Below are 21,945 nucleotides of genomic sequence, written 5' to 3' on the forward strand. Positions count from 1 at the left end.
ATGTGTAATCTGATTGGATCAGGAATATGTCAATTCTTTCAGCAGGAACTCCATTCAACGCACATGTTTTCTGTATTTCGCCAATGTGGTATGTATATTCTATTAAAACAAATACAAAAAAATTAAACAAAGTGATTAATTTTATATCACATATTTCTGCGCTCTTTACAGTTGAAGATCTATGATAGGTCAGATTTTTGGTTTTGCTTGTTCAGTATACTCATACTGTAAACATGGCGATCAGTTTGTTATGATTATTAGTTTGCACTTCTTTGATTCTACACAATCATAATACACTTTGACTACTTATAAAACCTGTGCTCTGTGGTACCATGGTACAGTGATGGTAATGCCATGGCTTTTTGATGTATATACTAAGGCTGGAATTTTCAGTCTTTTTATGCCAATTGTAGTCTAATTTTTATTAATTTTATTCTTATTTTTTAATTTAATTTATTTTTAGCTGTCTGATATTATTATTATTTTATTATTAAGGTAGTTCTTAAACTATCAGTGTTTTCTTTTGCAGGTTGAATACAACTTATTATTGTTGAATAATACTGTGAAACCAATACAATTGTTCTTGCTTATTGAAATAAAGGTGAAACAATTTTAGAAACATGTAACTTTTACGTTTTATCTTTTAAATTATTGATTTTATTATTTTTAATCTGTGATTTTAGCTGTCTGATATTATTATTATCATTATTTAGCCAGTTCTTAAACTGTCTGTGTTGTCTTTTGAGGTTTGACTAAAAGGAAAAGAATCAGGATTAAACTCTTGAGCCTGTCCCAAGAGCCAAGATGCTTAGTGATGGAGAAGCTACAGAACTGCTGTCATTTCTCACTCTGGAGACCAGAGCTGATGTCAAAGGTCAGGCCTCGGGATACGTCCTAGGCCTCACAGGAAACCGGGACGGGTGCCGGTACCTGCAGTCCAAACCAGACTTCCTCCAAGCCCTGGTGACTCTAACCAGCGACCCCTCCATCGCCATCGTCAAGGACTGTTTTCAGTCCCTGATTAACCTCTCAGCGGACGAGACTCTTCACCAGCCTTTGGTCTCAGAGACGAGCTTACTGGCCAAACTGCTGCCGAAACTACTGGACCCGGAGTACGTGTTTGCGGATCAAATCTGCACCATCCTCAGTAACCTGAGCCGACACGAGCGGACGTGCAGAGACGTGTTCAGAGCTCTGCAGGAGCAGGACATCGGACTGGACAGACTGGTGGAAGTCTTCTGCAACCAGGGCTTCAATAAGAAAGCTTCGCTCCACTATCTGGGACCTCTTCTGTCTAACCTCACACAGCTGCCCGAGGCACGGCTCTTCATTCTGGACAAGGACAGGTACACAATCATTACATATCATATTCACAAAACCATGGTATTATTATGGTATGTGTCAAACAAAACATGTCCAAAAACATGGTGATATCATGGTAGGAGTAAAAATGCATGATATTACTGTAGTGCATGTTCAAAAAAACTTGGTATTATCATGGTAGGAGTAAAATATTCTATTACCATGGTACATTCAAAAACATAGTATTATCATGGTAGGAGTAAAAATACTTGATATTACCATAGTGCATGTTTAAAAACATGGTATTACCATAGTAGAAGTAAAAAAAGGATATTACTTTCCATGGTACGTTCAAAAACATCGTATTATCATTCATGGTAGGAGTAAAACAATAGCCCATATGATATTACCATAGTGCATGTTCAAAAACATGGTATTATCATGCTAGCTGGTAGGAGTAAAAATACATTTTACATTCAAAAACTTGGTATTACCATGGTAGGGGTAAAAAAAACCATAAAATTAATATAATACATGTCAAAAAAACTAACATTACCATGGTAGGAGTAACAATTATATGATATTACCATAGTACATGTTCCAAAACATGGTCTTATCATGATATGGCTTATAAATGCATGATATTAGTACATGCACAAAAATATTGCATTATCATGGTACAGGGGAAAAACTGATATTACAAATAGTTCATGTCAAAAACAGGGTATTATTTATAGTACAGGTAAAAACTGAACATATTACCATGGAACATATCCAAAAACATGGTATTAATAGTACAAAATACATTAAATAACATGGAATTATCATTGAATGGGTTAAAAAAACATGATATTAGCATTGCGTGTCACAGGCGAAAAAAATTATATTACCATAGTTCATTTAAAAAAAAAAATCATAATATTATCATGGTACAGGCAACAAAAACATGATATTATCATGGTCGATCTCCAAAAGCATGGTAAAACAGTGGCAGTAGACCGTATGACAGTGGTTATATATTGTTTGTACAGGTGTGTGATTCAGAGGCTTCTGCCATACACACAGTATGAGGAATCGAGCACCAGACGAGGAGGAGTGGTGGGAACGCTCCGAAACTGCTGCTTTGACCACGGTACCGAGCTCAATCATCTGTGTGAAGTGTGAAGAGAGTGTCATTTGATTTCTGCAACTTCTATCCTTGAAAGCAAAGTCAATGCAGAAATGTGTGCATTTAATCATTTCTGTCCTACAGCCCATCATGAGTGGTTGCTAAGTGATGCGGTGGATATTTTACCGTATCTTTTATTACCATTGGCTGGACCAGAGGAGCTCTCCGAGGAAGAGAATGAAGGTGATGCTCTTTAAATCAGATTTAAGCCTTACAGATCCAAATACTTCATTTCATATTTGTTAGTAATGTAGAAACAAAAAAGCTTAACTCTCCTTTGACTGATGTTGCAACGCTCTCGCTTGTCCAGTAGATGACAGTGTTTACTCATTTTGATGTTTATCGTATTTCCAACAACATCTGTGAGGAAAATGGAATGAACAGAGTGGAAATACTGCCATTACTACAGGAAGTTGTGATTTTGCTAAGTTAGAATCTTAGTTCAAAGTTTGTGGTTTCATAAAAGCTGTTTGAAATGTTTATATATACCATATTCTCCTCTTAATGCACCATGCTTTCTGACCAAAATAGCTAATAAGCAGGAGAGGAACCTTCCTAGTTAATAGGCGACCTTATATGACCTTTCTGAAGTGCTTTCATGGTCTGTATCACTATTGGCCCAAAATACTCATTTCATTTGCAGTTATATAATTGGCAAGCATCACTTTTCTTATTGCTTATACTTACGATATTTACTTCAGACAGTGTCTTAAAGGGGAAGTGTGTGTTATTTTTAACAGTAAAACAATTACACACCTGATTTATTCATATGTAACTCAGTATCTGTGTTTACAGGTTTACCGGTGGACTTGCAGTATCTGCCGGAGGATAAAAAGAGAGAAGAGGATCCTGATATCCGCAAGATGCTCTTAGAAACACTCATTCTCGTATGAACAACATCTCATATCTGTCACCTGTCAAATCTATCATGTTTCAATAATTGACATACAGTACACTACCGTTCAAATGTTTGGGGTCGGTAAGATTTCTTAATGTTTTTGAAAGTCTCTTCTGCTCATCAAAGCGCCATTTTAAAAAAAAAAAATCAAAAACACAGTAATATTCTGCAATATTACTACAATTTAAAATACCTGTTTTCTATTTGAATATTTAGTCAAATGTAATTTATTCCTGTGATCAAAGCTGAATTTTCAGCATCAATACTCCAGTCTTCAGTGTCACATGATCCTTCAGAAATCAGTCTTATATGATGATTTGATGCTCAAGAAACATTTATGATTATTATCAATGATGAATATTTTTGTGAAAATCATGATACATTTTTATTCAGGATTATTTTGATGAATAGAAAGTTCAAAAGAACAGCATTTATTTGAATTTGTTTTAAAAATTGTAACATTATAGGAGTCATTACTGCCACTTTTAATCAATTTAATGCATTATTGCTGAAGAAAGAATACATTTCTTTAAAAAAACCCATACTGACCACAATCTTTTAAACAGTAGTGTATAATCACTATATTTTCCCTCTGGTATGTTGGTTAGTCTGTGCTGTAGTTCAGTTTCTTAATGATCTGTTTGTGTTCAGCTTACAGCTACTAGATTGGGCCGACAGATCATGAAGGACAAGAACGTTTATCCCATCATGAGGGAGTTTGACAGATGGGAGAAAGATCCGTATGTTACTTCAGCCTGTGAGAAACTCGTCCAGGTATTGTAAAGATTACTCTGAAAATGTTTAGGCAGCATTGCATGTATCCTTTATGGAAAAACATAGCTTTTTTCACTAAGCAATCAGCTCAGTGAAAAAAACTCATTCAAGATTGCTTACGAGTTGATTTGTTTTTCGGCTTTTAGTATGAATATGTTAGCCTTCTGTTATCTATAATCTAGTGTGCTCCAAAACAATGACAAAATTCTCATTTAGAAGACATAAAAGACTCAAAACAGTCTCTCATTTCCGCCCCTATGGATCAGCGGTTTTGATGACATCACTCTGCACTTCAGCTCCTCATCATATTTTCTGTCCAATCAAATGCTCTCTAGAATCTGAAGCTCCGCCCCCTACATTATAAGTAGCCGCTGAAGCTGTGGGTGAAATCGGTCTCTTGTTCACACATTTACTATTTTCTACATGCTCAATGGCACGTAGTGCACTACATAGGGGATAGGGAATGATTCAGACACTTAAATAATCTTTCCATTGGGGCAAATGAATTCTGGTTTCACGTTAGTGTCACACGAAACGCCCCAGCTCCGGTCCAGAGACCCGAAACACAGAGCGGATTATGTAATCGAGTCGCGGCAGATCCAGAAAACGTATTGGACGGACCCGCTTGAAATCTGAACAGAATGCTGTATTTTAAAGTGATATGGAGGAGATTAGAAGGAGGATCAGGAGGAAACTGCGGTTTTCTGTGGCATGCTGTGATCGAAACTAAACGCTATTGGCTATTTTATAAAAGGGGAGGGGCTGTTCAATATACCCCACCCCTTCCTGTTTCAGTGGAAATTATGTTAACATATTGAATAATGCTGCATGTTTCAAGGCCTTTAAAATACATCCAAAATTTTAAAACGGGCCTTTAATATAATTTTTTTCATTCTCCACATCGTGATTGAGAGGGCAGGATAGTCCGGGTCAGGGGGCGACGCCTCCTCACGCCCCCCGTGCTGCCGACCCTGCTGTTGCATCTCTATTGCATCACTTTTGCAAGGTCATTGCATGCAACATTTTCTGTGGATGTGGATTGTTGTGCTTTGGAAGACCCCAGACACTATGCAGATCAGTTCCAGTCCTCCAAAACCAGGATTTATGAGTTTGGTTGAAAAAAGCAGGAGACACTAATTTGGTGGAAAAAGCCTGTTCCTTGCACCGTGGCAGGCTTATATTTGGGTACAGCCCCATGGAAAAGATGTCACAGGGTCTCCTATTAAAGCATGATATTCTCCATAACGTCTGGGAGATCCCTTTTGAACTCCGGGCCAGAAGCAGTGGTTCGGCCATTTGCCTCAACCCAACCATTTTAATTAGCGTCAATAAAACAGCTAATATGCCAAGCACAGAACGAGGCTAATATTTATCCAGGATTAATGGGTGCTTTTTCATAATGCGTCAGTTTCTAACTAACACGACTTTAACAGCTATCATGTTACTGAAGTTTTTCCATGTTGTCGGGTTCCCGAAATTGGTGCTTGGGAATGACAGTAAAACTCAAGTGCTGTCTGGCATCTCATTAGCTCTTGTCCTGCATCATTACCACTTTTCTCTTGATATGCGACTCTGACGGAACATATTCGGGTCCATTAGGGTTTCATATACAATTTTTGTGCGTCTTTGATTAAGGTTTTGATTGGAGATGAGCCGGAGGAGGGAATGGAGAATCTGATGGAGGTGGAGATTCCCAAAGACGTAGAGGAAAAACTGATAGAACTGGACGCCAAAGAACAGGAGCAAATGGAAAAGGACGAACAGGAACAAATGGAAAAGGACAAAAAGGAATCCGAGAAAAACCTTAAATAATCTCCAGAAGGCCTGGAGAGATAAATGGACATCATACACAACAAACAAATGTTTACTTCTTAAAATGGACTCTATCAAGTTGAATGTTTAACATTGATGAATAAAATGCTCTGCATAACAATGAACACCTGAGGATTATGATGGACAGAAAATGTTGTAATGTCTTTGGTTTGATTATAAATGCACAAACCTTGTTTTGGGATAATATAGTTGGTTTCTATCCGTTCTAAGCTGGTTTATGTAGTTGACTAGCAGGCGGTGAAGATACCAGGTCATACCATCCCAAAGGTCTAGTTCTGGATGTTCAACCACATAAATCAGCGTGAACCAGCTAGAAGCCATGCACTACTTTCCAAAACACAGATCCCAACTGATACCAATCTGGTTTTAGCTAGATTTTCTAGCAGCTTTAAACACATTGAATGTGCATCAGCTGGATCTTGGTGATCAGGTATTCTGCCTTGAACATTTTTCCACTGTTTTAGACGTCTTTGAAATTGCTGTAGGGTGATTTATATTATAAAACTATATTCAAATTAAAATGTATATAGACCTATATAGACATAAAAACCTACATTGACTATAACTTCAATAGTTTGTGGTGTTAGTACAGTGTTTTGGAGCTGGTAATCTATCATCTACACAACAAATTCATGACTGAAATCTGGGTCCGTTTAGACATGACTATTATGACAGCAAGTTGTAGTTTGCTGCTACGTGTGGATATACACATACAGTTAAAAAAAACGTAAATGTCTTCTATATTGAGGAAATTCGTTGTACGTGAAATTTTCCACGTTTCAGTTTTTACTTGCTCACTGGCGGTATCAATTCTCTAGAACTGCTTTGAAACGAGATGTTATGTTTTATACAGATAAAATTGACTTGGCTAGAAGAAAAGTGACCAATATTACAACATGGTAAAATAGTGAATACAATTAATAGTTGCAATTCTGGTGCGTCGGTAAAGCGTTACAGAGGTGCTAAAATGCGGTACGACGCTATAAAAAAATGGCGATTGCTTTGCTTTTGTTAAAAAAAAGGTAGGATAGGCTACTACTAGATCTTATGATGACTTCAGCATCCGAGAACCGCGGAAATGTGGAAAGGGTCAGTAAGTGCATTTACTTAACAAAATATAATTTGTAATTAAATGTCTTAGAAATAAAAATCCATTTTAGCTGAAAAATACAACAACTTTATTTGAATTTAATTTGAAAGATAAATAGATTAAGAACATGACTGAAAGGAGTCTACATCATTGATGGCATGTTATTGAAAGTCATTTATCTGTAAACCCACAGGTGCCCGAGGCAATATTAATCCTTCTGACAGCCTGGTGAGTTTTAAAGTGGAGATTCAGGTTTGATGAGGGTCTCTGCTGAGCAGGCTGGTGGGATTGAGGCGAGATGTTGAACAGGTGGTAAGAGGATTAACCAGGAAGCCCGGAGAAACCAGATGGATGTACGCCACTGAAAACAGTCTCCTGCGAGGCCAGCGCAAACCAGGAAGAATAACAAATTACTCCAAATCAGACAAAATATCACGTCCACTGGGTTATCATCCACATTTTGAGGTGTCTCTTTCCATCCTTTACAGAAGAGGTCAAATTTTATATCTTCAAAACAGAAATATGAAAGACAGGCAAGAGAAAAGTTGTTATCATTGTTCATGAATGGTGTAAAAAGGAGATGATGACATGTATTAGCCTACAATAAACCAATTACTTTTAAAATAGTTCACTAAGCTTTGGTAAGTGTTTACTCGATGTTTTTTAGGCAAAAAATGTTTAACACTAAATAACATATATTTTTTGTTGCACTTAATCAATGTTTCTTAGTTACTTCAGTTCAAATACATTGAGTAGATTCCAAAATATAAGTCTGATTTTGAGTAAATGGAAAAGATGGGTTTACATTCAGTTATGTTGTACAATTATAAGACTGTCTGCAACTAGCACAGCACAAGTAGAAAGACACTTGTTTCTGCACTGAGATTAGCAACGCTTTATCTCATTGGATGGAACATCTTTGCACATGCAGTAATCCACAACTTAACCATAAACTCTACTCTTTAGCACAATAGGCATAAAAAGTTCAACATAACCGAAACTTTTTAATATTTTATGTAAAATTAACAAAATTATCCACAAATAACACTTTTTTTCACCTAAAAACTGAGGTAGGCAATGTAAACACAGATACATAAGGTCCCAGACAGCAACATAGTGCCGGCCCAGATCCGGCCCACATCTGGTACGTGTTGAGTCCATGTGTTGCTGTCTGGGGGTCTACGATCGATCAATTCTATAAATAAATATAAAACCGAGCCTAATTGACAACGACGACACAAAACATTAAAAAAAGTATGAAAACATTTTTGGGAAGTTGTTAGACTCTGGATGAGTAAAGTCAGTAAACTTTAGTCCAACACAAAAACATTAACTAGCATTTTCAGGTGCGGTAAAAACCTCTCCGGGTCAAAATGACCCAAAATGAATTGGACTTTCCAATGCTATACATAGGCTACTATTCAACACCATTGATTTATCGTGATATAATCAAATCATTTACAGACAAATCTATAGGTTACAGTAATTTTGAAGCCAGTATGTGCTAATTTAGTCAATGGAAACAATATCCCCTAGTCTTTCAGTAGGCCTACAGCTGCGTGAAGCCGGTTTACCCGAGAAGCAGAATTTGTTATCGGAAAAAAAGGATTTCCAAATTCGCTGCGTCTTCCATACGTGGTGATGGGTGATATATTTGCGAATTCTCTCTCTCGCCTTCTCAAGAGTTTTAACCTAAAACTGACACGTTTCACAGCATAAACCCGTTGTCTATAAATCAGGGTAACACCAGTGTTTGGAGCGGGAAATAAAGCTCCTGTATCCCAGCAGAATAAAGGCGATGCCAAATGGCTCCACTTCACGGTGACCTCTGGCAACTGCACCAGTTCACCAACTCCATCCTCCCCTCGCGTTTATTCCTCTACAGCTCAGCTTTACTGCCTAATTGGGTTCCTTATACTGACCACAGTGAGAATATCTTTGTGTTTAAACAGCTGTAAACCACAATTGAGCATCTCAGGAGCGCTGTGAACACTTTCAGGGAAAAAAGAGGTGTACTCCGTCCCCAATCATCTCATCAAAACGGCCCAGTTTGTAAATCAGCAAATTTGATCGTGAAATGTTTAGTGCAGTGGTATAAACCACACTCTTTCCTGAAAGCTCAAGTTCTCCTTTTGTTTGGCCTGCATATTTCTGTCAATGACAGAACAAAAATATTTTCATTGCAACCTTGAATACTGCAGTTAAAAGTGCAAAATGTCATTTGCTTGCCTGTTAAAGGAAGATGTTGGGTTCAGTAAAAGCCTGCATCAACAGCTTTTGTGGTGTAATGTTGATCACTACATACACTACTCAAAGTTTGGCTTTAGTATTCACTGTTTTCAACACTGATAATAATCATAAATGTTTCTTGAGCAGCAAATCATATTATTAGAATGATTTCTGAAGGATCATGTGACACTGAAAACTGTAGTGATGTAAGTGAGTAATGATGCTGAAAATTCAGCTTTGACCACAAGAATAAATTATATTTTACATATATATTTAAATATAAAACAGGCTTATTTTAATAAGTACAGGCTTATTTTAATTAGTAATTACATTACTGTATTTTTTTATTCAAATAAGTGCAGCCTTATGGAACATAAAGGACTTGTTACAAAATATTTTTAAAAATCTTATTGACTCAACTTAAACGCTTGTGAATATTTAATAATATTAAGCTAATTATATATGTTTTATTATTATTTTATATATGCTATTATTATTGTCTTATTATTATTATAAAATGTTCAAAATATATATTTAGTTATATATAATATATATAACTAAATATGTATTGCGAAAATTTTATAATATATATTTATATATATATAACAAAATATATTACATATTGTGCATATATAATAATAATAATAATAATAATAATAATAATAATAATAGGACAATATATATATATATATATATATAATAAAATACTCACACACATATACAGGTCCTTCTCAAAAAATTAGCATATTGTGATAAAGTTAATTATTTTCCATAATGTAATGATAAAAATTAAACTTTCATATATTTTAGATTCATTGCACACCAACTGAAATATTTCAGGTCTTTTATTGTTTTAATACTGATGATTTTGGCATACAGCTCATGAAAACCCAAAATTCCTGTCTCAAAAAATTAGCATATCATGAAAAGGGTCTCTAAACAAGCTATTAACCTAATCATCTGAATCAACTAATTAACTCTAAACACCTGCAAAAGATTCCTGAGGCTTTTAAAAACTCCCAGCCTGTTTCATTACTCAAAACCGCAATCATGGGTAAGACTGCCGACCTGACTGCTGTCTAGAAGGCCATCATTGACACCCTCAAGCAAGAGGGTAAGACACAGAAAGAAATTTCTGAACAAATAGGCTGTTCCCAGAGTGCTGTATCAAGGCACCTCAGTGGGAAGTCTGTGGGAAGGAAAAAGTGTGGCAAAAAACGCTGCACAACGAGAAGAGGTGACCGGACCCTGAGGAAGATTGTGGAGAAGGACCGATTCCAGACCTTGGGGGACCTGCGGAAGCAGTGGACTGAGTCTGGAGTAGAAACATCTAGAGCCACCGTGCACAGGCGTGTGCAGGAAATGGGCTACAGGTGCCGCATTCCCCAGGTCAAGCCACTTTTGAACAAGAAACAGCGGCAGAAGCGCCTGACCTGGGCTACAGAGAAGCAGCACTGGGCTGTTGCTCAGTTTTGCATGTCATTCGGAAATCAAGGTGCCAGAGTCTGGAGGATGACTGGGGAGAAGGAAATGCCAAAATGCCTGAAGTCCAGTGTCAAGTACCCACAGTCAGTGATGGTCTGGGGTGCCATGTCAGCTGCTGGTGTTAGTGCACTGTGTTTTATCAAGGGCAGGGTCAATGCAGCTATAGCTATCAGGAGATTTTGGAGCACTTCATGCTTCCATCTGCTGAAAAGCTTTATGGAGATGAAGATTTCATTTTTCAGCACGATCTGGCACCTGCTCATAGTGCCAAAACCACTGGTAAATGGTTTACTGACCATGGTATTACTGTGCTCAATTGGCCTGCCACCTCTCCTGACCTGAACCCCATAGAGAATCTGTGGGATATTGTGAAGAGAAAGTTGAGAGACGCAAGACCCAACACTCTGGATGAGCTTAAGGCCGCTATCGAAGCATCCTGGGCCTCCATAACACCTCAGCAGTGCCACAGGCTGATTGTCTCCATGCCACGCCGCATTGAAGCAGTCATTTCTGCAAAAGGATTCCCGACCAAGTATTGACTATTGTGTGCATAACTGAACATAATTATTTGAAGGTTGACTTTTTTTTTTTTGTATTAAAAACACTTCTTTTATTGGTCGGATGAAATATGCTAATTTTTTGAGACAGGAATTTTGGGTTTTCATGAGCTGTATGCCAAAATCATCAGTATTAAAACAATAAAAGACCTGAAATATTTCAGTTGGTGTGCAATGAATCTAAAATATATGAAATTTTAATTTTTATCATTACACTATGGAAAATAATGAACTTTATCACAATATGCTAATTTTTTGAGAAGGACCTGTATATATATATATATGTAAAACACGCATCATAATTATAGATACATTAGCCTATACTGCGATAATAATTTAAAAAATATATATATTTTACTATAAATATATGATAAATAATTGTATTTTATTGTTCACCAGCAACAAACGGCATAAATTTGACCGTTTCATTCTGTCACATAGACTGTAGTACAGTTATTACTTCAGGTTGACATTTGCCATTAACGTGGGAGAAGGAATCAGAAGCACATGTGCATTAGTGCGCGTCACAGTTTAGCGCTTTGTCAACGAGTGCGTTTCTGCCCATTTTCCCACGAACTGCCTTTTAAAGACCTGTGATGTTGCGCTACCTGGACTGGGCCGCCCGGAGCGGGGTTCACGGAGCTCCACCCGCCGATGAAGACTGATGGAGGGGCGTCAACAGCACTGGGAGTGTCAGCATGGGGACAAACGCCAGAGATATTCAATGATTGAGCCCAGTGGTGCTGTCGCTGCCCGTGACACGCTCTCGTGAAGCGCGCTTCCGCTGTAAAACGGAACCTGATCCTTCCGCGGGATCCTGGATCCCCTTCAGTCTCGGAACAAAACTCAGGCTAATGCAGTCAGTCAAAACACTGGACCGGCCAAGGTTGCCTGAGAAGCAGCGTCTGACCTCGGCCAACTTTCAACGTTTTTTGCGTTAGACCTCCATTTAAGGTAGCCTACTGCACTTTAATATTAAACAATCAATGATATTGACAGAAATCAAAGTGAAAAACGTTTAAATATATAATAGGCTAACACTTTATTTTAAGGCGACATGTAGGCCTACTATTGTAATAACAGTACATTATGCATAATTACAACTAACCCTAAACCATACCATAACTCTATAATTCACTTAAATTACATTAAATTGGTCATAAACGTGTCCTAGTTGAGTTTTTTTACTTTGTATATATTATGACCATTACATGTTTTGCATTATTCTCATGGTTACATTTCCCTCTCAATTTCTCAAAAAATTTAAAATAAATAAATAATGTGCATTAATTTTTTTTCGACCTCCACTTCCATTTGAGCCAGGAAAAACCCTGAATATATATATATATATATATATATATATATATATATATATATATATATAAATATATAATAATTATTATTAAGTTAACATTAAAATATTATTTTTTAAAAATCATTGTATTTGTTTTACAGAACAAACAAATGAGAATATTAGCAATTACAAAAAGAAAAATAATGAGAAACATATAAATAATGTCACAATTCAAAATATGCTCAATTTTCTTTCTTTATTTTGGGTGAAATGTGACCTGGACTTGTTTTTGTGACATTCACTCTTTTTTCCTGTGCCTGAGTTTGAATCTCATCCCCTTAAACATTGACTCTGTGATGCTGACACAGATTTTAAGATGCTTCAAAACGGAAGCGAATCTGTGAACATCTTCTGCTCGAGCGCAAGCTGATGTACACTGACAGATTTAGATTCACATTTGTATCCAAAAGCACTCAAAGGGAACGATCCGGAGCTCACGCACAAGCATCTGCCTCCCATTTAGCACGCTGCCTTGAACCGGACCACCTTAAGTGTGATACTGGATTTTAAGAGCTCTCCTGAGGCCTCGACTCGTTTCAGCAAAACCTCATGGCTCTCTTAAGGTGGCCAGATTGATTGCATTCAATATGAATTGTATTTGGTTCAGACATACATCAGGTTTTACATTTCCACAAAGGTTTACGACCGCAGTAAATGGATATAATTGTTAAGATTTTGCTTGCTCATTTGTGTGTGTGTGTGTGTGTGTGTGTGTGTGTGTGTGTGTGTGTGTGTGTGTGTGTGTGTGTGTGTGTGTGTGTGTGTGTGTGTGTGAGAGAGAAATTGATTGTTTTCAGCTTTTGAGCTGTTGGAGCCGGAGTGTGAGAGAGTGAGGTTTGGCTGTTCCTTCAGCTGGATGTACTTTGGACTAGAAGACGAGAAACACACTATTAATTGTGCCTTGCTTTATTTATTGTGTATTGTAAATGAGGCAAAATGTTTTTTTGTTTTGTTTCTTTAAAGGTTAAATACAATCTGAGCAATGCTGTTGATTACCACAGAAAATAGTTTTGAATCATCCCTCAGGAAACTGCGTCTGCATTAATGCCATTACAATGGAAGTATGAGGCAGAAATGGTTTTTGAGCATATGGTGTGTTTTACAAGAAAATGGTATTTCAGTCTTTCTGCTTTAAAATGTCATTTTTAATTAAATGTGACTTTTCGCTTCTTTCTAATTATTTGTGAAATTTATAAGCAAATCCTACAGCAATCTTTTTCAGTGTTTAAGGTTTAAAAACCCAAATGTGAAGCTTGTTAAATAACTTTCTTGAATTAATCAGCAACACTTTACAATAAGGTTGTATGGTTTAACATTTGGTAACTCAATAGCTAACATGAACTAACAATAATCATAGTTTTACATTATTTATTGATCTTGGTTAATGTTGGTTTCTATGTGTACTTATAATTTTCTATTAACATTATAAGATGTATATTCTGGCTACATGAACTAAAGATGAACAATAGAATATTTAAATGAACATTAACAATGAACATTTTATAAAGCATCTTGGTTAATCCATGCATTCCTAATGTAACTAATGCTTTAACTAAAGTTCACAAGTGTTATCAAGTATAATATTAAGTAAAAATGTTTATTATGCTGTAAAATTGTTTAGATAATAATAGATAATAACTATTGATAATAACTTCACACAAATAAAGTAGCTATGTAAAGTTGCATTCAAAAAGTTTATTATTGAGGTAGAATAAGTCGACATGAAACAGAATTTGTGCTAGTTTTTTCTTCCCTATTGTGACGTATATCTTGAGTGAAATGATTGTTTTTGTCCATGTGGAATTGATTGGATGGTTGTGGTTTGCTATTGGTCGATCTCATGTGAGTGACAGGTTGCCCCGCCCTCACTCTAGTAAACACATCTTCAGTTATTTTTGATTAAAGATTACGTGGCACATGAATAATAAAAAAAAAACATTGCCCAGATAAATTGCAATATTCCATACATAAATTGTCAATTTTTATTTCATTATGACTTTAAACATGTCAACTTCCTTTAAGTTTGCACAACAACAAAGTACTTAAAACAGAAAAGTTTTTCTTTGCGTTTTTGAGAAGTTCCACGAACCGACGGCAATGTTGTAAAAACGATCCGCGAAATGATTGAAAATGCTGTATTATTCATGCCAGGCCAGTAGTTGGCGATTTCACTTCGTAAAACAACTCTACATTTCTATAGACTGAACATGTAATACGCATGTGTGTGACCTCACCGTTTTATTTGCGTTTTTGTAGTTTACACGGTATTGTTTTAAAACTCATTTTCAAAGGTTTGTGTTTTCAGGCTCCCCAAATGTTTTTTAGTTGCTTAGAATGTGTTTCAGGCCTTAGATTTCCATTGGAAGTCCACTAACCCTTTTTAAAATTTGTTGTTTCATATGGACATTATTCTAAACATTATTATGAGTTAACTTTTCACCAGTGCCACTGTAATGAAGAGCGCATGCATTTATTTATTTTTTTTAATTAGAAATGGAGGCTGGAATTCCGGAATCACATTTTCATTTGGAAAACATACACTGGATGATGACCTAATGATGGGATAAACTGAAGGAATGGAGAAGCCTGCAGATAAATTCTTGAGATGGTGGAGTTGTGACTAATTTTGAGTGAGTTTTAGGGAAATTGGCTCATCCGCAGTGACGGCGTCCTGTCATTATGCAGTTACATCCACTCATCTGAAGGGATAAACCCTAATCTAAAGATCCCGTGAGGTCACAGAAGGACTTCACAGATGGTCAATCCACCAAAGAAACTCTTAAGTCATGATCTAATTGGGTCATTATTTCCTCATTGTCCAATAGGAAGTTTGATGATGGCATTAGAACACACACATTGGTAGTGTACACACTTTAACCATACTCGGTGTATGCAGGTTGTGTTAATACATGAGTGACAACTGCATACCTAAACCCAATTCACTTCAGTAAAAATAATAAAATAAATAAAAACGAGAACTAAATAGATTAAACATTTAATGGATTAAATCAAAACAAGGGAACAAATTATTATATCGTGCACATGATTTAAATCGGTCACACCAAGGACGATAACTATAATGAAAACGATAAAGGTATCTAAAAATAGTTGATGTTGTAAAAGAATGGCAGAGTCGACACCACAACTATGACGAACGTTATAGACGGAATCACTTTCAAAACGATTTTTTCCAGCTGATGAACGATAAAAACATTTACAGCTGATCAGAATACATCCTGTTTTTAAGAGCTGGAACATTTAAAGTAGCAGACGACAAAACTGCAGCAAATGCTTAAAATAAACCGAATTATATCGTTCGCTGGTGTGGATGCTAATATAGCTATCGTTAATTATCTTAATAGTTTTCGTTATTGGTGTGAACGGGCCTTTAGTAAACCTGTCATGGTTGGTTTTTTTTTTTTTTTCATGTTTTGTTGTCAGGTCTTTTATTTTGAAGTTTAGTTTTCTAGTTTGTCATTTGATTCCCTTGCCCTCAAGTGATCCTGTCATGTGCCTCGTTCTCATTGGTTGGTCTAGTCATGTGTCCTGTGTTGTCATTGGTTCATTGTTTGATTGTTTACAGGTGTTCCTAGTTTATTGATTAGTCCTTGTGTGTATTTGTATATGTTAGGGTTAGATATGTTTCCATTGTCTCCCAGTGTTGTTCCCTGTACCGCTGTTTAGTGAGTTTTTATGTCAAGTTATGTTCAAGTTTAGTTTTTGCATTCATGTGCTCATATGTTATACTTCTGTCTATTTTATATCACATTAATAAAACTGCATTTGGGTTCACTATGCTCGCCTCAGTGGACTACATTACAAAAACGAGGGAATTAATTATTATTTTGCGCACATGATTTACTTAAAATAAGGATACGAATTAGTAAAACGTGGGCACAATATATATATATATATATATGTTTGTTCACATGTCATGTGCAGGACTCCGTATTATGAACACAATCATAAAATCAAAAGTTGTATCCGTTAATACTTATGTTTTTAATGGACATGAACTAACAATGAACAGTTGTATTTTTATTAAAAGGTGAATAAATGGCCTACTGGAACAAATGTATTGCTCTTTGTTAGTTAATGAAATAACTAATGTTAACTTATTGTAAAGTGTCATCATTTAATGCAAGACAAATTTGACGGTTTACCACAACATTTGTATTCTTTACTTAGGTGATTTATTTCTAGCCAAAACTTTTTTAAATATTTTTTTTATTCAAGAAACAGATGTAAATATACAAACATATTCAGGAGAACATAGAAGAGGTAAGACGAACGATACGGAGAAAATAAAAGATTAAGTACCCTACATTTTCATGGGAAACAATACTAACAAGAGATAGATAATCAGAAAACAAAACAATAAACAAACAAAAAAAACAATATATGACAGAAAGCTGGTTAAATCTGAACATCAGAGCCAGTATAGAAGAATCGTCCATATAATGTCAGGAATCGATCACATTTTTCAAGATTCAAATCAAGATTCAAGCAGTGAGTCTACTTCAACCAAAAAATGTGAGAGAGTTGGAAGTGAGCCCGTACATTTCTGTTTATGGATGAAAAATTTGCCAAACAAAATAAAAAAGTCAGTGTATGTAATAACAAATAATATCTTTCACATGAAAAGAGTGTGCATGGATGGGGGTTGTATATTTAAATGAGAATATACGTTAGACCAAAATTTCTGAACCAATTCACAAGAATGAAATGAGTATATCAATGTTTCATCTTCGTCACCACAAAACAAACAAGTACTAGAAATATCAATATATTTGGACACCGTTGCATTAACAGGGTATATCTTATGTAGTATTTTAAAGACTTCTTTGGTCTTGTTGGGAATACAATATTTATGGGGTAACAACCACACTCTTCTCCATTCGATATTGTCAGTTAAGGCAGCCCTAGCGAATATGTTTATTATTACATTTCTTATCATAAATGCTAATGCCATCCAATAACAAAGCCGACTCCTTTGTATCTTTTTGGTTGTATAATATGTGGCTCTTAAAGGGTTAGTTCACCCAAAAATGAAAATGATGTAATTAATGACTCACCCTCATGTCGCTCCAAGCCCGTAAGACCTCCGTTCATCTTCAGAACACAGTTTAAGATATTTTAGATTTAGTCCGAGAGCTCTCTGTCCCTCCATTGAAAATGTATGAACGGTATACTGTCCTTGTCCAGAAAGGAAATAAAGACATCATCAAAGTAGTCCATGTGACATCAGTGGGTTAGTTAGAATGTTTTGAAGCATCGGAAATACATTTTGGTCCAAAAACAACAAAAACTAAGACTTTATTCAGCATTTTATTCTCTTCCGGTTCTGTTGGGGATCCGCGTTCAGTGCCGCTGCTGACGTAAGACGCTGCTGACGTGTGTCTGGTGCGCCCGAGCTTCGTTTACAGTCTGAGGGAGACGCACGCTGGGAACAAAACAATCTTCACAAACATGTCTAAGGATTTCCACACAGGGGAAGACTTGCATTTTTTTGCCCAGCCATATTTATTTGAACCCGAATACACGGACGCACCAGATACACGTCAGCAGCGTCTTACGTCATCAGCGTCACTGCGGACTCGTGAACGCGGATCCCCAACAGAACCGGAAGACAATACAATGCTGAATAAAGTCTTAGTTTTGAAATTTTTGGACCAAAATGTATTTCCGATGCTTCAAAACATTCTAACTAACCCACTGATGTCACATGGACTACTTTGATGATGTCTTTATTTCCTTTCTGGACAAGGACAGTATACCGTTCATACATTTTCAATGGAGGGACAGAAAACTCTCGGACTGAATCTAAAATATCTTAAACTGTGTTCTGAAGATGAACGGAGGTCTTACGGGCTTGGAGCGACATGAGGGTGAGTCATTAATGACATCATTTTCATTTTTGGGTGAACTAACCCTTTAACCAGTCGCACTAGACCTGTGGGAATAGCCTTAAGTACAGTATTGTATTCTTTAAAATTATTGTCAAATAAAGAAAGGATATCAATTAAATCTGTATTAAACCAATCGGGATAAAAGAGAGATGTGTTAATCATAGTTATATTCATATTATTCCACAAAAGAATTTTATGTGGTGAGAAATTCTGGATGTAACAATTTCCACACAACTAGCATAAATGAGTACATCTAAAGTAAAAGATCAAGTATAGTATACAAATTATTTAAAGTTACTGGAACTCTCTTGTAAGTGTACACTACTAGACACGCACTTGTTAGTACTACATATTTTCCTATTTCCCCGTTTTTTGAGTGCAATCGGTTTGCATGCTTTTTTCAAGTAAGGTGTACTAATTGGATTTTACAGTGCATGCAAGAAGAGCCTGCTGATGAAAATTAGATTATTATACATATAATTACATTTTAAGATAATAGGAAGGTCTCAAATTTGATTAAAGATGAATGATTAATGCAATTAGGAATGAAAAACCATATAGAATTTGAATTTATTAGACATCCAATTGATTTTAAACATTAATAATGTTGTGAAAATTTTGCACTTCTAGTCCACCATCACTTCTACAATTGGAAATCACTGCTTTAAGTTTATGAAACCTGTTTTTCCATATAAAGTCAAGGAAAATGTTATTGACACCTTTAGCAGTACAGTCATTCACATATAGAGAAACTGCGCGGTGCGCACATGGCCATTATGACATCATCAAGCCCCACCCCTTTACTCACTTTTATCATGACGGGGTAAACTGACCCTTTTTTCCCCATCAGCCCTGTAATTACAGGCCATCTGAAAAGAAATCCGGCTGATGTACAGCAGACAGCCAGTCCTGCCAACCGTCCTCTCCTCAGACTCCAGCTGCGGCTCTCAGGGGGTCTGACCGTCCCCTGCGTACAAGCTCAAAGCACCCATTAACTTATTTTCTTACCGGCCAGAGAGCCGCGGTCCAACAAACACCACGGTTCATTTCACCAGTCCGCCTCAGGCCCCGCAGACTGTAATCTGTGATTGACACAGCCGTCCCTCGGCCTGGAAGACAGACAGACGCTTCTCAACAGGCTTTGCTTCAGGACACCACAAGGTGAACAAAAATATTCTTAAAATCAAATATTGACATGAACTACTATTAGTATAAGTGCAATAATATGTAAAATTATTAAAATGTCCTGGACTGGAGAGGCTATTTGACCGATTTGGTTTATAAATTTTGAAGTTTTCTTGAATTTCAATAGTTTTATGCTTTCGGCAGCCAATAATTATCTAGACAAAACACAATGTGGTCGACGCAAACCATTTTAACTCTTCTCTCATTGCTGCGCTTAATGTAGTCTGGGTCAAATTTTCATGAACTTTGTGTAGTTTCATTCATGGTTCCTGACATTACATTTATGCATTTGTCAGACAGTGATACGAAATCAATGGGATTCAACCGTAAACTGTGGCATTGCTTGCACAAACATACAAGAGAGTTGGATGCACAACCTTTGATGTCAACAATAAAAGATGTGTTTTCTCCTTCCTTATAAAAGTTTTTTATATTACGAGTTCCTCTTACGTAACTCTACACAATTACTAGGTTATTTGTGTTTTATTATTGGAATTTAGCACCATTGTCCTGCTGTTCGTGACCCAATTTTAGGCCGCTATCCATCGGTTGAGTGCAGCAGGAAAACATACAGGGATGCTATAAAAATGCTTCCGAACACCTTCACATGGTACATTAAGAATCACAACTTTGCAGGACAAGGGATTTCCACTCAACCCTGTGGGAAGAGGCCAGTTACCCACAATGCATTGTTCTGTCAAAATACCTTGCTTCATCATCTTGATCAACAAGCCCGGAAAAGAAAAAGCTAACACTTTCCTAATGCTTCCCGTCTGAATGTGAGTGATGTACTGTGCAACGGAGAAATGCATGGATTTGCGCTGGAGCAAACCACTTAGGCTAGCTTAAGGATCACGTTGCTCTGTCCCCCTCGTCTCGACAACAAACACCCCCAGCTTCCTGCAGGGAATGCACTTTCTGAACACTGTCCAGGTAAGGATTTAGGGGCTCAGATTTATGACCCAGGCGGGACCCCACAGCTGGGGTGGGGATTAGCCCCGGGCCGGAGCAGGAAGGTTTTGGGGGAATAAATCAGGGGGTCTTGGATCAGCTGAAGAATATTGGAGAAGAACGGAGGGATGGGAGAAAGATGATAATCACAGAGAGAAGGACAAGTGAGGAAGGAACCAGTAATATTTTCATTAGCTTTTAGTTTAAATGATCTTTTAAATTGTGTTGAACATTTGCTGAAGAAAATTTGTGATATTCATTATATTCGGGATATTGCATTAAAAAAAACGCTGGATGGAAACGCCAAGATGTGCATACATTTTAAAAATGTGCATAAGACTAAGATGTGCTAAAACTTGAGTGGTTTAATTGAGTTTAATCCAAATTTTCTGATGATAGACTATCGTTTTATATGGTGCACAGATTTAATTTAGGCTTTTATTCACAAATAAACATTGATCAGCAAACATAAACAGAAGCTCAACTGAACCTGCGTAACACAAGAATGAATCTCATTGGTTCTTGCTAAAGCTCAAACGTGCTGCGTAACAAGAATGAATCTCATTGGTTCTTGCTAAAGCTCAAACGTGCTGCGTAACAAGAATGAATCTCATTGGTTCTTGCTAAAGCTTAAACGTGCTGCGTAACACAAGAATGAATCTCATTGGTTCTTGCTAAAGCTCAAACGTGCTGCGTAACAAGAATGAATCTCATTGGTTCTTGCTAAAGCTCAAACGTGCTGCGTAACACAAGAATGAATATCACTGGTTCTTGCTAAAGCTTAAACGTGCTGCGTAACAAGAATGAATCTCATCGGTTCTTGCTAAAGCTCAAACGTGCTGCGTAACACAAGAATGAATCTCATTGGTTCTTGCTAAAGTTAAAACGTGCTGCGTAACACAAGAATGGATCTCATTGGTTCTTGCTAAAGCTCAAACGTGCTGCGTAACACAAGAATGAATCTCATTGGTTCTTGCTAAAGCTCAAACGTGCTGCGTAACAAAAATGAATCTCATCGGTTCTTGCTAAAGCTCAAACGTGCTGCTAAAGCTCGAACGTGCTATGTAACAAAAATAAATCTCATCGGTTCTTGCTAAAGCTTAAACGTGCTGTGTACCACAAGAATGAATCTCATTGGTTCTTGCTAAAGCTCAAACGATCTGCGTAACACAAGAATGAATCTCATTGGTTCTTGCTAAAAGTTCAAACG

General features: G+C 36.7%; 1 protein-coding gene across 1 annotated transcript; it reads left to right on the plus strand.

The window, feature by feature from the left end:
• The first annotated feature begins 10 nt into the window (after positions 1–10).
• Positions 11–6,528, plus strand: hgh1 (HGH1 cochaperone). The gene is made up of 7 exons (XM_077194866.1): positions 11–88; positions 747–1,346; positions 2,334–2,434; positions 2,555–2,653; positions 3,266–3,357; positions 4,020–4,142; positions 5,778–6,528. The coding sequence occupies exons 2-7, from the start codon at positions 805–807 to the stop codon at positions 5,952–5,954; spliced, it is 1,134 nt and encodes a 377-aa protein (XP_077050981.1). The 5' UTR covers positions 11–88; positions 747–804; the 3' UTR covers positions 5,955–6,528.
• The last annotated feature ends 15,417 nt before the right edge of the window (positions 6,529–21,945 follow it).

The sequence above is a fragment of the Siphateles boraxobius genome, unplaced genomic scaffold (assembly GCF_051911475.1).
Source record: "Siphateles boraxobius isolate OS27281-9 unplaced genomic scaffold, OSU_SipBor_1 33, whole genome shotgun sequence".
In the NCBI taxonomy this organism is placed as follows: Eukaryota; Metazoa; Chordata; class Actinopteri; order Cypriniformes; family Leuciscidae; genus Siphateles; species Siphateles boraxobius.